Genomic DNA, 23,525 nt, shown 5'->3' with positions numbered 1-23,525 from the left:
ACCTGTGACACAGAACACGTTCCAGCTCCGTGTTTCAACTTTAATCCTTCCACACTTCAATTCTCCACAGTCTCTCCACGTCAGAGCAAAGTTCTTCTATTTAAGATTTCTTTCCTACAAGGTTTCAGCAGGTTTAAACTCGGGCACAAAATCTCTATAATCCTTACATGGAACATTGCATTTGCTGAAGAACTGGAAAAAGCAATTTCTATATTATGTAGAAAATTAGTTTTTATCTCAATAGAATGTCAAAGAAAAGCTCAAGAAGAAAACCATTTCCACTGTCCACCTTTTCTGGTGTTATGATGTGTTACAGAAGGCTTGAACTTAACTTCAGTCCCGGAACGTGCCCACACGCTCAATTTCTACATCAGAACCTAAGGAAGCCAAGCTCCCTTTCCTCTACATGAAAATGAGCTTTCACACCACCAGCGCTTTCGGAAGGCACTGCTGAGCACCTGGGCAGAACCTGGTCAGTGCCCTGCTACGTATCCACAGCAGTGACACCCCAGGAAATAACTGTTGTGTATTTTGAGTAAATAACACTAGTTTTTCACATAGTAGCAGATAATGCTTTCACTTTCCTGAATAAGCTAAATGCCACTCGAGTTAATGTTTAAACTGCTTTTAATCACTTCCTTTGATACATTTTAAAGCCAATATCAGTGAAGGCAAACATGCAAAGAGGGAGCAGATGGATGCAGCTGCTCGTAAAGCGGGTGTTGAACTCGCCCTGGGCAGAACAAAGGACCCACCTTTCTAACGCAGGCTCGGATTGATGCCCCTGGCTCCCCGCAGCACCTGTAACTACCCACCACAGCCAGGTAGGGGATGTGTTTGGCCTGAGTGGCTGCGCACCAACCCGCACAGCAGCAGATGGGAGCACGCTGCTGTTGACACATGCCACAATGAAAGGGCCCTGGCTAACCTGGCCTGAGAGGTAAGAGCCTCGGAGGTACAAACAACAGCCTTCGCCCCTGTCCTCACTCAGCCCATCTGTTCACCACCACTGGAACGGCCACTGGCTCCATGGGCTCCCAACAACGGTCACTGCACAGGAAACAGGGTGAAAGAGCAACAGCAACACTGCTGCTTTCATACAGTGATAGCTGTGGGTGCACAGCTAACACAGCTTTAACAAACACTGAGACAACACACACACGCCAAAAAGCTGTGAGAATGAGGCCACACAGATCTATTTGCTGTTTCTGAGATGTGCTACTACTAAAGAAGTACATTATTTTTCATAGTGAGAAACTTTCAGAAATTCCTTTGGAAAAGCTAAGGAAACAATCCTCGGTTCCTCTTTTTTGTCCCATAGCTTCGAAGTGATGGATTCCCAGCACAGGCTGTACGCTGTGGAGCTATACACACACAACTGCTGGAAGCTGACAATGTACCAGTGTGTAACAGCCCTGCCAAAACCGCGTCCACCCTGATTCCCATCGCTTCCCACTGCCATCCTGGGCATTCCGGCATAGATCCGTGCTAGCTCGAGTGACTTCATTTGAACTAACACGAGGCAGAGTGTGCCTGATGCAACACTGGTGTTCTGCTTGAGCTCAGTCCCAGCAGCAGGGACAGGGCAGAAGCCCCACCGGGGATGGTGCTTTCAGGTAAAGCTGGGCCGGTTCATCCCTCTCCCCAATAGGCACCATGTTTCCTGCTCACAGCTGAGTGTGGCTTCACGGAGTGGTTCAGGAGTACTATGAGCTCATCAAGGAGACCTGGGCTCATGAGAAAGAGACCAACTGAGAACATATGTCCTATCAGTGATAGCACAAAAATCAGGTAATTCAAACAGAGGCGGTTGTTTCCTCCCCTCCGAAGCGCTGCCCGGTACATGCAGACCCTGCTCAGCAGTGCACAGCCTAGTAAATGAATCACTTTAATTGAATGCTATGTACACAGTAACTGGGAAAACACAAGCAATAAGAAAAGCATATGGTGATGGCAATAGAAATTGGTTTACTCATTCTGTGCCGTGTTGTTTCTTTACTTCTTTCATAATTGACCTTTAGAACGATAAATGTGTAAAATAATTTTGGTTTATTATGGCTCCGAACCTTTCAGCAATTACACAAAATGAAAATTTAAAAGGAAGTATTCATTCTGGAAGCATTTCCATTGTTTACATAATTGCACAGCTATAATTTAGTGTTCATGTTGTTGAAGACAAGTGAAAAAAAGGACCATTATGGACTATTTCAATTCAAAATGATGCTCTGTAGTGTTAAAAACGGGGAGGAGGGGAGAGAAGGGGGCAATCACACGCATGTCCTTCTCAAATGCATTAACCCTATAAGCGGCATAGTATTTCAGCACATGTTGAGCTGGTAATCCAAATAATAAGGTCATAAACATCCACTAAGTGAAAAAAAAGGATGGCAGTTCACCGAGAGGTCAATTACAAAAATATTCCTCACCTAATTTCTGCCCAGGCTCCTGCAGACTACAGGTGTAACCAAATAGGCCACCATCTGCCCAGCACGCCGCCGCCGCGCCTCGCGGCGACAGCGCACTCTGCTCTGCACCGAGACACCTCACGAGGGGCTGAAACACGGCAAAGATCAGCAACGCACACGAGACTGCAGTGGGGAGCCCTTTGTCCTCCGTCTCCATTGCAAAGGAACTAACGCTTCCATTTATTATGCCAGGTTTTCCTCGCTACCATCACATTCTGGGTAAGAGTTACCTTGTCAAAAATTAAGTTCCAATAACAAGTTATGAAGTATTCTGATCCCCTCAGGATTAGCCTGTCAGGAAAATCCACTTCAACCTGTCATTTAACCTCCACAAAAGTTGTATTTGCTAAAGTATCTTGTGACTGGAATGCCACAGGGAGAGATATTACAAACCAGAAGAACAATGCAGTCGTAAAACACAGGTAAGGTTACTCACAAGTGCTAAAGATGACAGATTACTGTGTAAATCACCTGCTGGTAACTGCTCCTTCCCCTCTGAACTACATCAGAAAGCTCCCTCTTTTACAGCTGCATTAATAAGAGAACAGCCAAAGCCCTGTGCTGGCAGAGCTGCTCAGATGCTCTCTTAACAGAGATCACACAGACATAGGAAGGGAGTTTTCAAAGAGTTTTTTCTCCTCTTTTAGAGTACATTTGATATATTCACAGCCTCGGAGGATTAGGGACACACTTCAGACTGGAAGAACTATTTGAAGTTCACACGCACTGAGAGGGAAGCATTCAAATACCCATTTGCTACAGAGCTACGGGTACCAACACCACAGTTACTAGTCCATAGCACTGCTTCAGGTGTTGAGCTGACTTTGTGTCACCACAGGGATTTCTCCCAAATGCCAGAGGCAGGACACTTCCAAGCCCTGGGTCACAGGGAGCCAGAGTGGCACTTCTACCTGCCTGCTGCATCAGCTTTCAGGATGGAGGAACGCATGCAGAGGAGAAGGGATTGTTTTGCACAACCCAAAACATGCCAAACGCATTAAACTCATTTATTGTGCCTTTAGAAGACAGCACTCCACCCGTCTAGTGCAGGTCCCAGTGAGCAGCAGTAGTGGCAGAGCAGTCTAGAAGTTGTCCACAGCCCCTCGCTGTTGAGTAAGAACTTCAAATGAACATACAAAAGCTCACAAGTGTTTTTTGTTAAGCTCCAGATCCATGTTAGCACAAATAGGTAGATAACATAGCTTCTATGGTAGCAATTCTACTAAAAAGTGCTTCAGATTTTAAATTAGCCATCTCTGATACAAAGAGTTGCAGTCAGTGTTTCCTCACAAGCTTACCACATAACTGGTGTAGCTTCCCTGCCATAATTAGGGACAGCACATTTTAAACAGATTATGAGGCTTGTAGACAAGCACAACCTACATTAGTACATCACCATCTTAATTGGCAGAGTATTTCATCTAAGTCACCCTTCTGCTACCAAAAGGCACGGAGCTAAAAGCATAGCTGTTAACTCCTCTGCCTGCAGCTGGCTGCATCCTGCACGGCCTGAAATCTAATCACCAGGACATCTGTCAGCTCCTTGGGTTGGGGCTTTGTGGGGTTTTTTCTTCCATATTTAAAGTTTGCTCTGCCCTTAACATCACTCAACTAAAAGACGCCATCAGCACAGCTTCCCTCCTCTGTTAGTTGTCTTTTCCACAGGGAATTTCTGAGGTCTGTGCTTTTTATTATGTTCATTAGTATCCTGTATAAGCATTCTATTCCAGAGATACTCTGGTGAGCCAGCAGAATTGTACATTTATTAAACTTACTTGTTCATACTCACTTTCAGACAACCTGTGACTACAGAGCAAAGCCTCAGTGGCACGTGCTGTCGAGAGGTTACACCAAGCACCTTAACTGGTGCCAAAGCCTTGGTCGGAGGGGGATTGCTGCTAAAGAAGTGACACCAAACAGCTGTGGGGTGACACCGAAAACCTGCCTACTCTTTTACAGCATAACTCCAAGGCAAGCACCTGACTTGCATGGCAGTCTCTGCTCAAAGTAGGAGTGGAAATTTAGAGGTAAGACAGTGCCACAGAAACCCACCACGAATCTAGAAGGTTAAGTACCAAAAGCACCAGAACTGAGGAATCAGAACTATCTCAAGAGTTACTTTTTTGAGCAGGGCGGGTGAATAGTGTTAGTAGTATTTGGGGATTGTGTTCTGTTACTTTGGTTCTTCAGCAAAGGGAAGGAAGCTATGAAGCAAGGAGATGCTTATGGACTGCAAGTTCACGAAGCAAAAACCACTGCTGCAGTAAGCACCCAGTAGCACCAGGATAATAAAATGCCTTTTTCTCTCCTGACTCAGTGTGTGCACTGCAGTACCAGACTGTGGTTTAATTTAAAAAGCTTTATTTATTGTTCAAATTGAAAGACACGTGTAGGCGCAATCATGGGCGTAGGGGGGAGGTGTCACCACGCAGCAGAAGGCAGCTGTGCCTACCCAAACCACACCAGGCTACCCTCAGACATAGCCTAAAATTCACACCCCAAAGCATTTCATGATTCTCCATAACCCAGACAAGGAACTGGGGCAACAGGAGGTGACCTGCCTCCGCTGCCCCACAGCGTGGCAGTGATCACCCACACTCCCTTCCCTGTAGACGGGAGGAAGGGAAGGCAGAGCCTCAGTGAACTTCACTCCTTAGGAACTGGAGGAGAAACCCGGCTCGCTGCAGCAGGAGGAGAACGGCCACTGCTGGGAGCAGAGGAGGAGGATACCCGTCACCCCAGATGGTCACTTGGCCCCTGACCTGAGGCCCCTCGGCGAGCCGGGAGCAGTGACAGCACCAGCCCCGGCTCAGCCCGTTCTCCCACCTGAGGAGGTGATGCAACCGCGGCGCAGGATTGTTCCCCTGCCCCAGAGACAGTTGTTGTTCGGGTGTCACACGCACAAACAGGCGCAGCTCATTACCCCGCCGTGTCCTGCCTCAGCTGCTAATTGCAGCATCCTGCCCCGAGAGCCCCGCGGAAAACACACCTCACGCTACCCCTCACACTGCTTTTACACACCCCTGAGACGGCGCCGCCGACTGGGGCTGCACTTGCTGAGACAATACTGGATAATTCATAACCATGCTCCAAATGGGCTGGTTTGGTTTTCTGTCAGCACAAAGAGCAGCACAGCACAGCAGGAATTTTGTGCCCTTAAGGGAGGAGTGGAAACAGAAATATATTGCAGAAAGAAACATTTCTGATGCTAACTAAATAAAATAACTATGAACTATAACTAATAGACTAAACTAACTGATAATCACATTCAGGTCAAAGAGGTTTCTGACTGTAATTTATGTAGTGACTCAAAGCTCTTCTAATGCAGCCAACGTGTTCTCCTGGGGTTTGTCCACATTTCTGCTGCTTTCCCCAGTAATCTTAAGGTTGCACTAGTGATACACACAGAAGGAAAATCGCTCCATGAGAACATCCCCACAGTTCTCCTGTTTGTGTTCCTTAAGAGTAAGAAACTCATGCTTGTGCTTAGCATGTAAACATCTGTGCTAAAAGAATCTGCACCAAGTTTGTTCTCGTGGGCAATGGCTGGAATCCTCAAATTCTGCAGTGCTGGGAAGAACAGGGATGTGTGTCCCAGTGGTCCCTGTGCCCAGGACATCACACCCTCTTTTAAAGAGGTTTATCTGGGAACAGCATGTACCAATTCCCACAGAAGTACAAAAATCACAGAACCTGTCCTTGCAGCAGGCAGTGCCCCCGGCATCCAATTACTGGACCAGACTCAGCACCCATCCAGCATCTTGAGGCGAATCATGCCCTATCCCTAGAAGTGTTCGAGGCCAGGTTGGACACAGGGGCTTGGAGCAACCTGCTCTAGTGGAAGGTGTCCCTGCCCATGGCAGGGGTTTGGAACTGGATGAGCTTTAAGCTCCCTTCCAACACAAACCACTCTGGGATTCTGTGATACTGGAAATACAGAAATAGGCACAAGGATTGTGGTTTGTACCAACACGTTGCATGAGAATCCGAGCTCCCAAGCACCATGAGTTAATACCTCAACCAATTCCATAGCTAAGGAAAGCAAAACTGGAAGGACAGCAACACAAGAGAAAACCTGTGGTCAAGTGTGCCACCAAGAGGCAAAAGCAGCAAAACAGAGCGAGGCGAGGAGGAACAAAGAGCGCATCAGCGCGGAAAATATCTGGGACACTCTGGAAGGATGGGCAGCGCAGGGTCTGCCTTCACTGTGCACAGTCTCCACCTCTTCATCTTCTTTCACTTCGGGACTGGGGCTCTGCACAAGGACTGAAATCCGATGTGCACAGCAGCCAAAGCTTAAAGTCTACGGGACTGCTACTAACACCAAAGCGCAATGAACAGGGTAAAGAGCAGCTCAACAACAACCAGCTCCACATTTCAGAAATCTCCTGGTTTCTATGTAGGAATTGGCTCTCCAGGAAGCCACCAGATTTGGGAAAAGCAGAGCACCCTCCAGCTTAGAAGAAAGGAGCTGCTGACACTTCAGAACCTGGCCATTTCATAGAAATGTGTAGATGAAAACAACTTCAGTCTTACAGTTACTGACACCGTCCATCCCTATGGCCTGTGTTGGCAGTGGCTGTTATATTAACGGTCTTTGTTTTTCCAAATGTAAAAGTGAATATTTTACTTAAATTCAGCCTACATCAGGCTTTAACATTTGGTGAGTTGTGTGTTTTATGTGAGAGGATGTAATGCTGTGTGGTTCTTAACATTGAGGGGGTCTGATCACGGTGGGTGTTAGCACGCAGGGGGTTTGTAGGGGAATGAAGCTACTCTGTTCACCAAGCAGTGTTAAACTGAAATCCGAATGGCGTTAGGGAAATGAAAGAGCAACATGCTCTTCGCTACCCCCAGGTTACACACTGACAGTGGCAGAAAGGGGAGGTTTTCTGTGTTTCGGTACTGGCCAGGACTTGTTTTTCCACAAGAAAATAATTTCCTTTCTATTCCCTTTTTTCATTTCCCCCCCCTTATCTATTTAAAAGGAGGATTTTCCAAATGCTTGTCAGGAGGAGAACTGAGACTCAGCGCCAGAGCCCCGCAACAACTGCCTGTTCCTCTCCCCCACCTCAGACACAAGGCAGCCTGCGCAGGCTCTCCCCGCAGGCACCCGGCGGAGCAGTGAGCGCTGCAGGGTTCCGAGGTGCCCTCTGCCGGCCCCGCAGCTCGGCTCTGCCCGTGCTGACAGGGAAGAAACCTCTCTCCTCCAACTATGAAAACGTGGATGTTTCTACATATTGTCTATTTTGCGTAGGAGTAATTCCTAGAATTGCTATAAGTATTCAGCCATTTCTGTGGCCCAGTAATCTCCTTACACCTCAACAGATGAAGTCTTGTCTTCATCTCCCACTGAATGCTTGATTAACGAGGCCAGCCTAGGGCACAGGGGCCTGGACACGTTCATCCTTAGAAGCAGAATGTTTTGGCAGCACCTCTTGGCTACAGTGGTAAAATAACCTTCTGTCCCAGCTCTCCCCTGAGTATTACCTGAAATATTACAGGTAATATTTCATCATCTATAACAGTTTATAACTGGGGGAGCAATGAGAAACTTATGACTAGGTAATCTAAAGAGAGGTACAGACCAGGCTACACAGGACAATTTCATGCAACAACTGTCACAAAGCATTGCTTCCTTTCTGCTTCAGATCTTCAAATACGAAAATCATAGAACCATGGAGTGGTTTGTGTTGGAAGGGAGCTTAAAGCTCATCCAGTTCCAACCCCCTGCCACGGGCAGGGACACCTTCCACTAGAGCAGGTTGCTCCAAGCCCCTGTGTCCAACCTGGCCTTGAACACTGCCAGGGATGGGGCAGCCACAGCTTCTCTGGGAAAAGTCTGTGCCAGCGCCTCAGCACCCTCACAGGGAAGAGCTTCTGCCTCAGAGCTCATCTCAACCTCCCCTCTGGCAGGTTAAAGCCATTCCCCTTGGCCTGTCCCTCCAGGCCCTTGTCCAAAGCCCCTCTCCAGGTTTCCTGGAGCCCCTTTAGGCACTGGAGCTGCTCTAAGGTCTCCCCTTCAGGAGCCTTCTCTTCTCCAGGCTGCCCCAGCCCAGCTCTCTCAGCCTGGCTCCAGAGCAGAGCTGCTCCAGCCCTCGCAGCAGCTCCGGGGCCTCCTCTGGCCTCGCTCCAGCAGCTCCACGTCCCTCTTGTGCTGTTGCCCCAGAGCCCCAACACAAGAATTGTAACACAGAAAATAGACATTCCCATCAGCACACAATAATAAATTCACTTTTTATCAGGTAAAGCCTGTACCTGGTCTTCACTTGTCAAGCCAAGGTGCATCACAAAGTAGAAGTGAACCAGGAAATCAGAATTTGGCAGAACATCTTGTCGCCTCGTCATCATGGCACAGATGAGCCTGTACGCCTGCAGCTTGCCTTCCTTGTACTCGCTTGGCAGGGTGGTTGCCTGAAAAGAGCAAAATCCTTGTATTACTGCTTTTTCCTCTAGTAGCCAGGGAATGCAAAACTGTATCTCCAGCAGATTCTGCATAAAGCAAAGCTGTTCCCTGTATTTGTTACAGGAGATTCAAGTCCAAACAGCCTTTGGAGGGTATTCATCCTCTTAGCAGCAGTGGTTGCAAACATTAACAGTAACACAATTGAACATACACACATTCAGTACTGGTATAGAAGACAACATGCGTGAGAAGTTTAGAAACCACCTACCTTGAACAACCAAGATGCAAATATCCTGAGAGGAGGAATGAGGACAGGAGGAGAGGGAGTAGACTGGTTGTCCACACTTATAGCGAGGTTGTCCCGAATCTAGAGGGTTTTAAAAGAGAAGAGCCAGTAAAGCTGACAGCTTCTTTATTTCACATTATTACTTTCTCATTTTATTTTGTTTTAGGTACTTCAAGGTACTACACTCTGTGCTACAGAGTTCCTACTTCAGCCAAAACTACCAGGAAAGCTCATTCTATAGGGCTTCCCCATGCCCTAAGCAAACGTTGCTCTTTCAGGTCATACCATGGGCTTTTACACCAATATTCTATCCTATACCTCTATTTTCTTTGCTACTGTTTCCTCACCCCATATAAATTAATTGTCTAAATTCTCTTATCATTGAACAGGAACATTCTCTACCGGGGACACCTACTGGAAATCAAACAGGATTAGCCTTCCTGACAAGAGAATCCTCCAAATCCCATGCTTTTGTTCCAGATGGTAATACTACGTCATACTCAATTTTTAAACAACAGAAAAATCAGTATCAGCAGGTGTAAGCATCACACACATACCTTTGCAAGTTTGTACCACAACTCATAAAGATACCCAAACACTTTTGCATGAATTTTAGGTGACTTTATATTGTTCACATCTCCAAGAATTCCCAAGATCCTCCTCCACAACACGGCAGCAGAATCGGGATGCCACCCGATGAGGCTTCCACCAGCAATTATACTGCAGTCATCAGCAAGGAACTCACTGCTGTCTGGAAATCCAACACAGTTCCATTTCCATGAAATAGAAATGCAGTGTCAGTATAAACTGGGTCAATAAAACAGGAAAACTGCTCCTTTTAACCATCTTCCACCTCTGAAGTTCTCTCTTTCTCCAGATCACCACTCTCTTTCTCATTGCTCAAGCCAGCACATGGTTCGAAACCAAAACACAGCAGAAAGCGTGGGCTCACGGGCCTTCCACGCAGGGGTGACACAGCTACAGAGCAGTTTACATCAGAATGGCCCCCCTCAACGTTTGGTTTGTTTTATCACGGAGGCAAATGCAGTCAAATGGAACATTCATGTACTCTGAGAGATTTATTCAACCAATAACTGGCTTTTACAGGTAGATTTCATCATCTAGTTCCAATCCCCCGGCCACAGGCAGAGGCTGCTCTAGTGGAAGGTGTCCCTGCCCGTGGCAGGGGTTGGAACTGGATGAGTTTTAAGGTCCCTCCCAACCCAAACCAGCCTGGGATTCTGTGATTCTATGATTTCCGTTTCTAAAAGAGCTTTCTCTTTTAAGATCACACAGTATAAAATGACCTGGAAATGCAACTGAACAAAGACCCTAAGAGGTATGCACTGCTAGTGATGAAGAGCATGCTCGGGCATCCTCATTTATGCAGAAACTGTTCCTAAGGTTGCAGTATGCAAACTGAGAAGGAGAGCAGGGGGTTGTGAAGACCACCAGGACAATGGAACTTGTATGCTGGGACAGTACAAGCAGAATTCCATATTGAAGTGGAATTGTTGATGACAAGAGCCTGCTCTCAGAGCAGGGAGAGCTGTGCAGCAGCCTGTCTGCAGGCACAACCAGCCCCAGGGTGCAGCAGGGCTCCCTGCTCAGCACTCAAGGGTTGGAGGAGAGGTGCAGGAACCCTCTACACTGGCAGAGGGAAGTAACCCCAGGACCCAGAGAGGGTCAGCAAAGTGAAAGCCATTCTAGATGCTTTTATGTTCATGTGAATTGATTTTTTTTTAAAAGCTTTTGGGATATTTTGTTTTGCTTTTTGCTTTGTTTGTTGTACCCTTCTGCTATGAAATAAAACCTATTCAATTAGATTAATTTATTGGGCATTATTAGGGCAGGCTCAGAGAGCACAAGTGATCAGCTGTCACAACTCAGCTGATGAGTAGTGATCTGACACAGAAAGCAACCCCATTATTTTCACCAGTGTGATCCTTTTCTGGATCACAATTTATTGGAACCTATTTCAGCTTCTGATTACCCAAATTCCTTAAACTCTGGGCATTCAAAACTCATTTTTGAATAAGCATCACAAAAGGAAATGGCGATACATGAAAAATGAAACATACTTTTTATAAGCAAACTGAACTGTGTGAAGTCCTTTGGGAGATCACAGTGTAGAACACGTTCCCTGCAGTGCAGTACCTGTCAGGTTTGCGGTGTCTGAGGGGCTAAGCTGAAGCCAGCGAGGGGCATCAGCATCCACACAAACATCTGCTGAGGCATTCACCTCAGGGTCATCTTCAGAAGCTTGCCAGGGGATGAGAGCAATCTCCACCTCGTTGTTATAGCCAATGGACGTGTCACTGCTGACACTCTCACCTGCAGCAACAAGGGCATTAACCAGATCACAAATCCTGCTTGTAACAACTACATTAGCAAAGCACCATGAGAAAAGTGGCCACTACATCTGCAACAAGACAGAATATGACACTGATTCCATTTGCCACACCTCAGAAAAAGACTGTGTTTCCTGGAACTCACTTTTTTCTCTCTCTCTGCAATTCCCATGGGATTGCTGCCAGTCTGCCTTCAAATCCAACTCAGCTGTGCTGCTGCTTCTTCGGACTGGTACCTTTGGAGAAACACATTCATCTCAGTTTATTACAGTTCTGATAACTACATCATATTTTAGCAAATCTGAGATACATACACAGTTACTAGAAATCAGTTACAACCCAGTCACGATATTTTCAGGAATATTTAGACTACCGAAATATCTCTAAATGACTTAAGGGAAGCACATGCTTTCAGTTTCAGCCTTTAACCTCCCTTCCTTACGCTCAGTTTTCATACCAACAAGCAGGACTTTTTACCTATGTTTTTCCACAAGTCTGAAATGATTCAATACAGAAAAGTACCAAAAATCTTTCAGGAAGGAATCAGCAGTCATCTCTTCTGCCAGGGCATTATTCTGCTGCAAGACAACCCATGCAGAGACACCCCATCCTTTGTTCACCTCCTCCTCCTTCACCAAATGGGTTTAGAGCTACTTGCTGAAAACCCTTCAGACCATTTGCTGCTTCTACACGACTCTGCTCTGTCCCTGCACATCACTGGTTTTCTTTACATCTGGCAGATCACCTTCCAATTCACATCTCCATGGCACCTGTAATGGCAAAACTTAACTCCTGCCCAACACAAAGCCCCAGGCCCTGCCCCTTGCAGCACACTGGATCTAACCGCTGAAGAAACCTCTGCTCTCAAATTCTTCAATTCAGGTAACATTTCTGACATTCCATTTTGAGATTTGCAGATACTAGTATTACTGTTTCTAAATAAATGTATAAATCTCTTCAAGCAACTTCTGACCCACTGCCCAGACATTAATCCATTTGTTCTCTCTGCCTAAATCTGAGGAATTCTTGTCCCTACAGAGACATCTGGCTTTAGAAATCATTATGATATTATCTAACATTGCAGCTGGAGAGCTGGAGAGCTGCAGCGCTCCCTCTTCCCTGATGACTGGCTCCCAGTGATGGTGGTGGTTCAGTGGGTTGTGGTCTGAGGTCCGGCTGGTTCACGAGGTACCTCAGCAAGTTACACAGTGAACACACGGCCAAAGCCCAGCTCCCACTTGCAGGCAGGATGGAGGTGCCACACGGGCAGCAGCCCGGCAGCACACGCCTGGGAGTGTTCGGTAACACTTGGACAGAACGGGGAGCCAGGTTAATGTTTATTCCCCCCCGAGCTCACTTCTCTCCCTCTCCCCTCCGCCACGCACAGCAGACGGGGTTTTCCTCCCTCTCTGAGACACTTGGCTACTCCTGAAGCAATTAGTGAAAGCACCCTGCAGAAAATGGCTCCTCTCCGTTCTAGAGCAGTTACTGGTACTTTTAAGTCTAGACATATGGGAGAGCCACGGTCCAAAGACGAGATTCAGCTTGAAGCTCTCCGTGCCACACTGCATTACACTTCCACAGAGATGATCAGCCCCAGTCATCATTATTTCTGCCATTTATTCAGAAGTTGCATTAAAGATTTATGAAGCTTTCCTGTCCTGATGGTAACTTGCACAAACCTCTGCAGTACACAGCTGGTGATACAAATGGTGGTGAAGGAGAGTACTTCCCCCACTACTTTAAACTATGAAACATTTATTCCAGTGCACTGTAGCTCTATAATAGCCATGAATTATTTACACTTTAAAAGTTATTAACTTCTTGTTTATATTTCATATAAAAAGCACAGAAGTCTTGTATAAACCTGCAATACAGGCCATTACCTCGGCCTGCAGAAACAACTGACAAGATGGGGAGAGGCAGAACACTCACATCACCCAGCACGTGAGCAGCTACAGCACAATTCCTAGCTCCAAACCAGAAATGTGATTACTGGTTTTTCACACTGGCAGTTGCTAAACTGGAGTTTCTAAACACTAGAACTATCTCATTAGAAATAAAACATTGTTAGGATCTCATCAATAACCACTTTTCCCATTTTGCCTTACTTGCTCAGCTTCATGTTCCTTCTTTGCACATGCCTTATTTTCCTGAACACATTTGGAGTCTGCAGAAGTGGAATTATAAGAAGCTCCAGCCCTTTTACCTAGAAATTTTGGAAAGCAAACAAGAGATACAGACATTTGTGGGACTAAAGTACATAGCAAAGCACATGAGCACTTCAGTTACATTCACAGGTCTCTTGTGCCTATAGCTCAGGGAAGTAATATATTACAACAGAACACAAGGCGTTTTGGAAGATCCTTCATAAGCACGACATACTTACACGATAGAACAGCAGAGCTGTTTGCTTGAAGACAAAATTTAGATGCAAGCCAGATTAAAAGAAATAAATGTCAAGAGTTACACACAAAATACACAGGTTTAAAGGTTTCTTTGTTAACTGCCCTGCTTTATAAAGGTCATGTCCTGCATTTGGGTCTGTAACTTCTTACCAATAGTTATTTCAACAAGACACCAACGATATATTTACTAAGAAAGCAAGATAAAAAACCGTCTTACAACAGAGCTGCAAAGCAACGTAGATAAGAGCAGCACTTATGGGGCTGGACAAGGCTCTACACTTCCTCTTCAGAAGTGCAGCATCGCTGTGGTCTGTAAGAATTACCTTGGAGAAAATCAGGAGGGAACTGCTCTGCGATGTCCGAGGTGCTGCTGCTCCGAGCCAGCTGCTGCTCTTGCTCTGAAAACAGGCCCGAGGCTTCTGCTCCTGCTGGATTTTCCAGCTGCTGAGATTCTTCCACTTCTGGTGATTTAACACAGAACATTCGCACAACCTCAGAATGACACACATGTGACAACTCCTTACCTCAGGAAGCTATATGAAAAGTTCAATATCTACTCAAATACCTTTAAAATTCCCAAGTTCCAAAGCTGGAATGTCACTCCCAGTTACAGAGGTTATCATTTAAGTTTTATAAAATATCCTTAGAAAACTGTAAAGTTTAGAGAGGCGTGTATGAGCAGTGCCAGTGGTGAAAGGGCTGTAAAAGGGACAGAAATGGCTCTGGGGTTCGGAGTGCACGAGGAGGGGCGGGAGGCTGCCATGGGAACAAAGCTGGTTTTCAGCGCTAGAGCCCCAGACTAGGCCCTGCTGCTTCTGGAAACAGGACAGAGGGGAAGCTGCAACACTGCTCTAGATGCGGAGTGCAGGACAGGCGGCTGTGCTGCCTGACCGCTCCATGAGGAGGGGAGGGGGACAAGAAAAACAGGCAACAATTCAGACAGGGTAAAACCAATCTGAGCTACACGTGACTCGGGCTTGGTTTCTGAGGGCAAACTGGATCCTGCAGCTTCCTGTTATAACTGCAAACGAGAAATCAAAAGAGAGGAGAAAGGGGCATGAAAATTCAAGTGAGAAAGTAAACTGATATAGTGGGGAAGGAGCTTCAGGAGCTCTTGAGGTGAGCTAGCAACACAGTGCTTGTAGAAATGCATTTCTCTGAGCACTGGGGTGAGGGGAAAGACAGCAACACTTGGGATCGAGTATGCTCCCATTCACAGAATCCCAGCCTCGTCTGGGTTGGAAAGGACCTTAAAGCTCATCCAGTTCCAACCTCTGCCACGGGCAGGGACACCTTCCACTAGAGCAGGTTGCTCCAAGCCCCTGTGTCCAACCTGGCCTTGAACACTGCCAGGGATGGGGCAGCCACAGCTTCTCTGGGAAAAGTCTGTGCCAGCGCCTCAGCACCCTCACAGGGAAGAGCTTCTGCCTCAGAGCTCATCTCAGTCTCCCCTCTGGCAGGTTAAAGCCATTCCCCTTGGCCTGTCCCTCCAGGCCCTTGTCCAAAGCCCCTCTCCAGGTTTCCTGTAGGCAAGTAGAGGTGCTTTTAGTTATGGCCGTGACAGTGGTTAATGCCACCTCCCAATCCTAACCTGACTGCTACCTCCTTCTCCAGAAAGCAGCTGAGGAGGGGGCCCACACACCCCGCCAGCGCTGACCCAGCAGAGCCACCAGCGACTGCTCAGGTCACACAGCCAATGGTACCTTCCCTTCTCAAAGCAGGATGGAAATTGCTGCTGTGGCAGCTGCTATGAGACCCCTGGCATCTCTGTTTTCCAATCAGGACCAGTGGCCTTCCCACCAGCTTTCTGTTAAACTCCTCCTGCCTCCTCTGCTCTGCTCCATGTCTGCTCCACAGGCACTGACATTAAGCCTGTGCTTAGTCAGACAACGAGCAAGAAGTGCAGCTCTTGGGACAGGTTATGGGTGACACACACAGGCTGCAGCAGCAGCCCACAGAAGGACACAGTGCTCAGCTCGATCAACCTGCACCAACTGAGTTTAGTGCTGAAACACTTAATAAGCATTGTGTGTACTTCAGAAAAGTACCTCACAAGAACCCATGCACAAACCCCAACTGCTCTGGTATGTATTGGCCTCACAGTGTCACTGCTGCCTTAAGTGTATTGCAGAAAGTGATAAAATCAAATAACATTAAATTCAGTAGCTGGAACAACTTCTGCTCTAACCCTGGTTAGGGCTCGAGTCAGAAACCCCTCCCAGGAGGTGCCATGCAGGAGGGGACAAAGTCACTTTCAGAGGCTTGAAACAGAAATAAAGGACAGCCTGCTCGGAGGACAAGCAAGCTGGCTGCCTCCACCAGCACCCCTGGAGTGTGCTACAGGAGTGCCCTACAGCCAAGCACTCAGTGCTCGCTTTCACTCAGCTCTGTCTGGGCACGAGCACAGAGCTCGGCTCAGGAGGTGTGTGCTTAGGGCTTGCTCCAGCTTCATTTATCACAACAGCAAGTTCCACTCCTTAGAAAATCCAAGGTTTACTGCACTGTTGAGCAGAAACACAACCACTTGAGTCTAAATAACACTAAATGCCCAAATCTGGACTGCTGCCTTTAGGTTTTGCTGCCCTAATCCTTAGTATATTTGGTCTGCACTACATTAAAACTTTAACAATTGCTTGGAAACCTTCCATAAATCAAGCAATAAAAAGTGTAAGCATGAATAAGAGGATTTATTAAGAAATTAAATTAATTATGATTTATGGTAATCTTTAATATTAAAATGAACAAAAACTGCATTGCTTGCAGTACTGCAGACATTTGGGAGAAATCAAACACTACCTGAGAACTAAGAGGCACAGACAAATCTTTTGCATTTGCTTCTGGTATCAATAATTACAGGAAGAATTCTACAGAAGAGGAAAAAAGCCACATTTATAAGTGTGGATTTGTAACAGTAACAGATTGAATGAGATTTTTCTGTTAAATTTCGTAGCTCAACCAGCTGCATTTCTTTGCGTATTTTGCTTGCGCTAGCTCACACCTTCAAGGAGTTTCTGCAGCAGCTCCTCCTTTTTGCTCTCCTCCTTTTCCCTGACAAAGTTACTGTTTGACACCGAACCCAGTGCCAGAGTAACAAAAAGCTACAAGGAGCCACTTTTTGCACCCTTTGTAACTCTGAAAAAGGCCAAGTTACGGTCCCATTAAACTTGCTCATCTCTTAATGGCTACCACTATTAGCTAACACCATGTTTTGAACAGCACTGAGGCATGAGAAACAGAACCAGGGCAAAACATCTCATTCCATACCACTACAGACAGGAAGGGAACAGACAGACAGCAGTTTAAAATATAAAGAACATTTATATAAAAGATGATTTCAAGTACAGTACCTGACAGTCTGTGAGAGCAAGAAGTGTAAGAGATACCAGGTAAGAGAGAGCTCACAGTGTGAAGCAGGAGAGGGACGCTTTTAGTAGCTGGCAAAGCCTCATAAAGGTGCACACAGTTGCTGATAGACTGGCTGCGCTTGGCTTCCAGAGAGAAATAAAGCAAGAATTAGGTCAGAAACAGTAAGGAAATATTTGGGGTTCTGAATGTTGTGATACAATGAAACACAATGACTTGGGGGGGGGAAAATTACACCATTAAGCCCACAAGTGTTTCCTGTGAGCTCTAAGTCAATAATGTGCAACTGCTTCTCATCTACTGAAAGCAGTGATTTCTGAAACACAGCAGTTCCCCCACAGGGAATATTTCATTCTGCCAGTGCACAATTCCTGTCTCTGGCCTGATTTGACTTTACCCTCTCTTCTTTGCCTCAAAGTATCTATAGCATAACATACAGCTCAAAAACAAAGACTGGAAAACTTACTCAAACTGATCTAAAGACAGAGCTGCCTCTGGTTTGGCTTGTGAAACTCTGCATCCCAGCTCCAGGCTGGGTAAAGCCCAAGCACCCTGCTGTGAGCAGACCTGTTCTGAGCTGGAGGTTAGACTTAGAAAAGCCCTTTATGATCAACACCTCCAGGTTCTCTCGACTGCTCTGGCAGCAGAGATATCTCTCCCTTAGAGAGAACTAGGGGAGAAATGCTGTGGCAGAAGAAAGAAAGAATTCCCACTGGAGGAACTTGCTGAATTTGAAAGTAAACAGACACAAAGAATGACAGACTCCATTGACAAAACATTTTGTGATCTAAGCTGAAGCCTGTGGCTTAGTTATGAAGCCTAAAGCCTCAAAACATACAAAATCACCTTCAAGTTCTCCTGGTAAGAAACACAACTAATCTGTTAGGATGGAGGAAGGAAGCTGCACAGTGAAATACCTCCTATTCAAAAGCAGGTTTTCTATGGAGATTTCTTATCCTTAGCCCACTGCATTGGAACACAGAACCATGCTACCATGAAATAAAGAGATCAAATTCAGGCTGCTGAAATGCTTGAAAAATCAGATATCCGTTCAGTGCCTGGGGTCTCAGACATGCCTCATCATTCCTCAGCCCTGTTCTCCCTTCTCCTGTTTTCCTCTTTCCAGAGGTAAACATGAGAGAGAAAAGGAAAAGGAGATGCTGTACATACCTCCTCATGCCAGTAAAAAGGAAGCAAATAAAACAAGAAAGAAAGGATGAAACTGTTTGTTAAGTATCTGGTTTACCTTGTGCTCACAGTCAACAGCTGTGTGAAAAGACAGAAGCACCAGGTACTATCTGACTGATGTTAATAAATGCTTTCTTATGAAATTGTAAATAGGAATGGGATGTACTTCTTTACATAAAACCATAGTGTACAAAGGACTAACTTGCAATTAAATGTAAAGTACTTCAAAGCATCTATTTTGAGTCTTCCAAAATACTTGGATTATCTATTCACACTGGCAGTGGTCAGGACACCCAGCCACAGGTACACAGCATCTCTGCTCAGGCATTTAACTATTAAGTTGCACTACTTCTGGAAGCAGCCACAACTCAAAGGCAGATTTAAAACACGAGTGTTTGGGGACACAATATTTAGTTCTTTATGTCTAACCTGTTGCTCTCTGACGAACAATATTTCTTGCCTTCTCAACCCCTGGGGCTCCAGAGGTGGTGGCACTTCTGAATCTCATTGGCTCCACAACTTCAGGATGGCTTTTCCAGCTTAATGAGAAAGATCTTCCCACTACAGCTGTCTTCTGAGGCTCCAAAATGCCACCTTAGAGAGAAAGAAAGCAAAATTCTCAGTCATTGTATGCTTTGGCATGTGTTTCTGCTAAGTAAGAATGGGCTTACAAGCACTCAGGCATGAAAAACATCTTTTAAACAACACAGGTGAACTTGTACCATCAATAAAAACCAATCACTGCTTCAACTATGTGCATCAATTGCAAGTGGCACATAAATGCAGCTAAAATATTTTATTAAAGTTTAATAAAAAGTCATGGAAAAGAATTTCTGCATTGCTGACTAGGCCAGACTACAGCACTGGAAACCACGTTTCACTGCCATTACACAACAAAGACTGATTTTAAGCGCTGATTTTAAAACCTGCTTCCTCTATTGACCCCAATTACCTTTCCTTCCACAGTGGAGGATGAGAATACACAAATCCAAAGCACTTCACATTTGATTAAACAGGTTCTTATACTAGATTAAGGAATATTTAATGTTAGATTAAATTAAATCAATTTTTGAGATTAATCTTAAGTATTTAACTTGTTGGATACAAAAGGCACTGAAGCACCGACCAACCTTTCCCTCTCTGTTTTTTTTCTTTCTGTTCACTGAGCTTATCCAAGGGCAAGTTTGTCATCTCCACCCCATACACGGTTCTGGCCAGCACGGCTGTCAGAGAGTCCATGATGTTGGCCCACTCAGCGATGAGCTCCTCCCAGTCGGTCAGGGAGGAGAGAACACTGAGCAGCTCATCCCACAGCTCCCGGGAGATGTACACGCTCAGGTTGGCTCTGATCCACGCCACGATGAGGGTCTGAGAGACAGAAACGAGTGACAGCTCATGCACTGCTGCTGAGATGAATCCAGCCCCGGCCCAAGCTCATGAAAGCCAGCACCAACCTGCACATTAGCACTGAGTATTCATGATGCACAGGTAGTATTTTGCAACAAAAAAACATTCCCAGACATCAGGGTGTAAATAATTGTGAAAGTTGTTCACTAAGGAAATGCAAACATTCCCAAACATATGTTTCAGCTGGTCTGTGTGTTCCCTGGTAAACTGAAATAATGTGCTGTGACTAATAATAATAATACTAACAATGAAGAGCTGTCTCCTACACCTATGGAGTGATTGCAGTGACTGTGCTATGCCTGTGGCACTCAGGCCTGAACACTGTAGATCAGCACGTGAAGTACAATAGGACGTATAAATGTTTTCAGTCATTCAATGTGCCTCAGTTGTGACGTGCCAGCTGGACTTAGTTACATCAAGCTTACACCTTAGAGAGACTCATTGAAGGAATCCACACAGAGACTGTGTGCCTGCCTGTTCTACCACTGTTTGTCATAGAGCCCTGAGGAACAGATCAAATCAACCTGTCTCCTTCTGTTAGGAGCAGCTTACAAAATAATTCCTTGTAGTACTTCAAAGGAGAATCTCTCCATGGTTTACAAGTAGGTTTCATAGCACTGTGCAATAGTATTTAACTAAAACTATGGGTAATCATCATGGAGAACCAACATAAACCCCCCAAATAAACCAACCAACCCCAGCCACTCACTCGGAAAAGCAATCCTGACATGCTTTGAGCAAATGTATCCTTGATCTGGTTTTCCTTTGGCTTCTGCATCACAGCTTCCGTTATTCTAAGGAGTATCTGTAACATTTGCTCCCTGGAGGCAAAACAAAATTGCACTTTTTGTTCACATGTTCTATTAATTGTACTTGTTAATTTTCATGTACCAAAACCCCCTCTTAATTCTCCAGTGAGCCTGACTTATAATGTGATCACACTTCAGACTTCACAGATCATTTGCCAAACGATGTTAGTTGGTTGTGGACAGTAAGAACTCACTTCTGAGAGGTGCAGTCAGGAATGGCAACACCGGCCAGAACCCACGTGCAAATCACACAATAACGTGGACACAGCAGAACCTGCAATCTCACAGATCCATTCCGAGGCAAGTCACCAGGGTAACTTACACAGGAAGGTCTGTCCCCGAGAAAGCCAGTCTGTTCCCTACCCAATAGTGCTCCCATAAAACTTAAATGTTGATAATTTCCTCTTAAACAATGCAGAATGTATTAAGCTTACCATGTCTTTTTATTCATAGATAGCTCCATTATCATGCGCCTAAAGATGCTCAGAACAGCTTTGCAAGCATCCACCTGCTCCTTCAGCAGCGCAGGCACTTCAGGGCAGGGTTCCAGCAAGAAAACATTCGCTGAGTTTGTCAGGAACACCTTCAAGACAGGCATTGACAGTCAGATTATGCGGTGTCAGGAACAAAGAAATCAAGCCTTACACTAAAACACTTGTCCTCCTCCAGCCAAACCTTTCACTTTCCTTAGAGCAGGTTTCATGTTTTACCTATCACACTGTTTTTCTACATCATTCCAGCAACACTCAGGTGGCATTACAGACCCAGCAAAGGCACGTGTCACACGCTGCGGGTTTGGTGAGTACCTCTGCTATGTGCTGAGGCAAGAACACCATTCCTCCAGCTACTCATTCCCTGGCATTGCATGCCTGAGCAGCTCCCCGTGTTCCCCATAAATGAGGCTCAACGAGAGCAAGTGCACAATTCTGATTGATTCCCAGTACCCACAGCAGAGAAACATGAACCTTCTGTCACGAAATATATCTGACTGCAAGATGTGGTCCCAGGGCTTAATACACATTATAAAAAGTTATAAATGAAGTGCAAACCCTATCTTACAAAGCCCATCAACTGCTGGTAGCTGTTTTCCTTAATTTCAGAGACTATACTACAGCTTGCAGTGTGAGTTACATGATTAGGTTAAATGATGAAGAGATGAGGGTACGTGATTCAGTTACAGCCCTGTTCCCCTCCTGCACACCACACCTGTAATGCAGCTTGAGCACCAGCTTTAACGTTTCTGTCCTCCTCTTCCAGCACACATCCCCTGTTAACAGCACTGGTGAAGGAGTACGTCCTGCCCCAGCTGGAGGAGCGCTTGTGCCCCGAGTGCTCAGAGGAGAGCTGTCAAACACAGACTGGGTTAGGGACAGAGCAGGGAGGAGTGTGCCCATATTTAACCTAAAGCATTTAAAATGTCAACAGCAAAAAGCGGACCTGTCATGTCCTACTTCGTTTCAGCAAGGAAGGCATGTCTATTGTTGCTTAATCTCTGAACAAACAGACTGTGTGTGCAATTTAAAGGTTCATAGAAGTTTGAAGGCTATGTTATTTGAAATATTTTATATCGCATTTTGTAGTCACTGACTGTAGTACTATTTGAATTTAAGCACGGCAGAGCTATAAGTTCTCTACAAAAATAATCCATCAAAACCTTGTAATTCTCACTGTGTTTTTACAACTCAAACCTCTTTCTCAGTGGAACAAACCTTCCTTTTAAACAGCTTCACAGTGTCAGTAGTGTCAAAGTCAACTTTTACTGATGGTTCAGTATAGGATATTAAAATGATGCACAGAATTTGTATCTACACTTTGATTTCCTAGATTAATCCATGTATTTCACCCAGTATATACAAACCAGTACATATTGTCAGATTCTGAAGTACCTACCACCAAAAGGAAATAGTCCTACCTGCACGAGACCAACAGACAGTGTGAATGTTAACACTGTGGAACCTACCAGTGTTTGTTCCATCAGTTCTTGCTGCCACATTTGTGCAGGCAGGGAGTGACCAACAAATTATGTATTTCAATACAGCTGCAACCTCTCCCTGCACTCTGCAAGCGCTACTGAACACTCAGTAGTTATTTTGAGTCCTTAAATAAACGCCTATTTTAATCTTGATTTTCCGCACATTTTTAAGTTGTTACTCATTTACACTGAGAGTCTAAACTTCAGTCATGTGCTGCAGGTGACAGGATGGAGTAGGTAACACTGATGCCATACATGTTTACCATCCGTTTGCACTGAGGAATCTTCTAGGCTGTCCACAGCATCCTGCCCATCGTCCTTCTTGTCTGGCTCCTCCATGAACACTGGCTTCTCCTGCAGTATCCACTTCTGATACACCTTAACCACTTTCCGTGTTGCAGATACATCACAAGGTGGCAACAGAAAAGCCTGAATTGGAAAGTTAACTCAGTTTACTATATCTAGGCCACAGAAGGGCATGCATACATGAACACACCCACAGCCACCCCCATCACCAATACAGCTCAAAAGAGGAAGGACACATAATTCCTACTCTTATGTCTGTACTAGGAGGAGTTAAGATTAACCAACAGCCCGTGCATATACCTACATCATTCACAATTCCAAACTACTTCCATGCTGCCTTTGTTGGGACAACCCAAAGCAGTGGCTGTTGCTCCATGCAAGGTCTCTGAGTTCACCTGGGTTCACCCCACAAGCCTTTACCAGCCCCAGAGGTCTGGCAGGCAAAGCCTGGGAACTGCTCTGCACCTCCTGAAGAGGAGGGCTCCCCATCACATCAGCAGTGTGTGATGTGAAGTGCCTCCTCAGGAGGTGCACGTAGAGACAAGGCAGCGAGGTGTGACGAGG

At 45.6% G+C, this 23,525-nt stretch overlaps 1 protein-coding gene across 4 annotated transcripts in view; it reads right to left on the bottom strand.

Moving 5' to 3' along the window:
• The window catches only part of RALGAPA2 (Ral GTPase activating protein catalytic subunit alpha 2), a 115,616-nt gene that overhangs the window by 62,893 nt on the left and 29,198 nt on the right, over window positions 1-23,525 (bottom strand). For 3 of the 4 annotated variants that reach the window (XM_030489169.1, XM_030489170.1, XM_030489167.1), the window contains exons 11-24: window positions 22,911-23,084; window positions 21,890-22,027; window positions 21,118-21,266; window positions 20,584-20,695; window positions 19,598-19,835; window positions 18,897-19,061; window positions 17,264-17,404; window positions 14,240-14,377; window positions 13,620-13,717; window positions 11,654-11,744; window positions 11,315-11,491; window positions 9,715-9,908; window positions 9,140-9,238; window positions 8,724-8,879 (exon numbers count right to left, since the gene is read on the bottom strand). In XM_030489169.1, the coding sequence (XP_030345029.1) occupies window positions 8,724-8,879; window positions 9,140-9,238; window positions 9,715-9,908; window positions 11,315-11,491; window positions 11,654-11,744; window positions 13,620-13,717; window positions 14,240-14,377; window positions 17,264-17,404; window positions 18,897-19,061; window positions 19,598-19,835; window positions 20,584-20,695; window positions 21,118-21,266; window positions 21,890-22,027; window positions 22,911-23,084 (2,070 nt within the window). The remainder of the gene's footprint in view (window positions 1-8,723; window positions 8,880-9,139; window positions 9,239-9,714; window positions 9,909-11,314; window positions 11,492-11,653; window positions 11,745-13,619; window positions 13,718-14,239; window positions 14,378-17,263; window positions 17,405-18,896; window positions 19,062-19,597; window positions 19,836-20,583; window positions 20,696-21,117; window positions 21,267-21,889; window positions 22,028-22,910; window positions 23,085-23,525) is intronic. The other variant, XM_030489168.1, reaches the window with a different exon arrangement.

Source organism: Strigops habroptila, chromosome 6 (assembly GCF_004027225.2).
Source record: "Strigops habroptila isolate Jane chromosome 6, bStrHab1.2.pri, whole genome shotgun sequence".
NCBI classification, from domain to species: domain Eukaryota; kingdom Metazoa; phylum Chordata; class Aves; order Psittaciformes; family Psittacidae; genus Strigops; species Strigops habroptila.
Note: the sequence above shows the minus strand (reverse complement) of the source record. Positions and strands in the feature narration are given on the sequence as shown.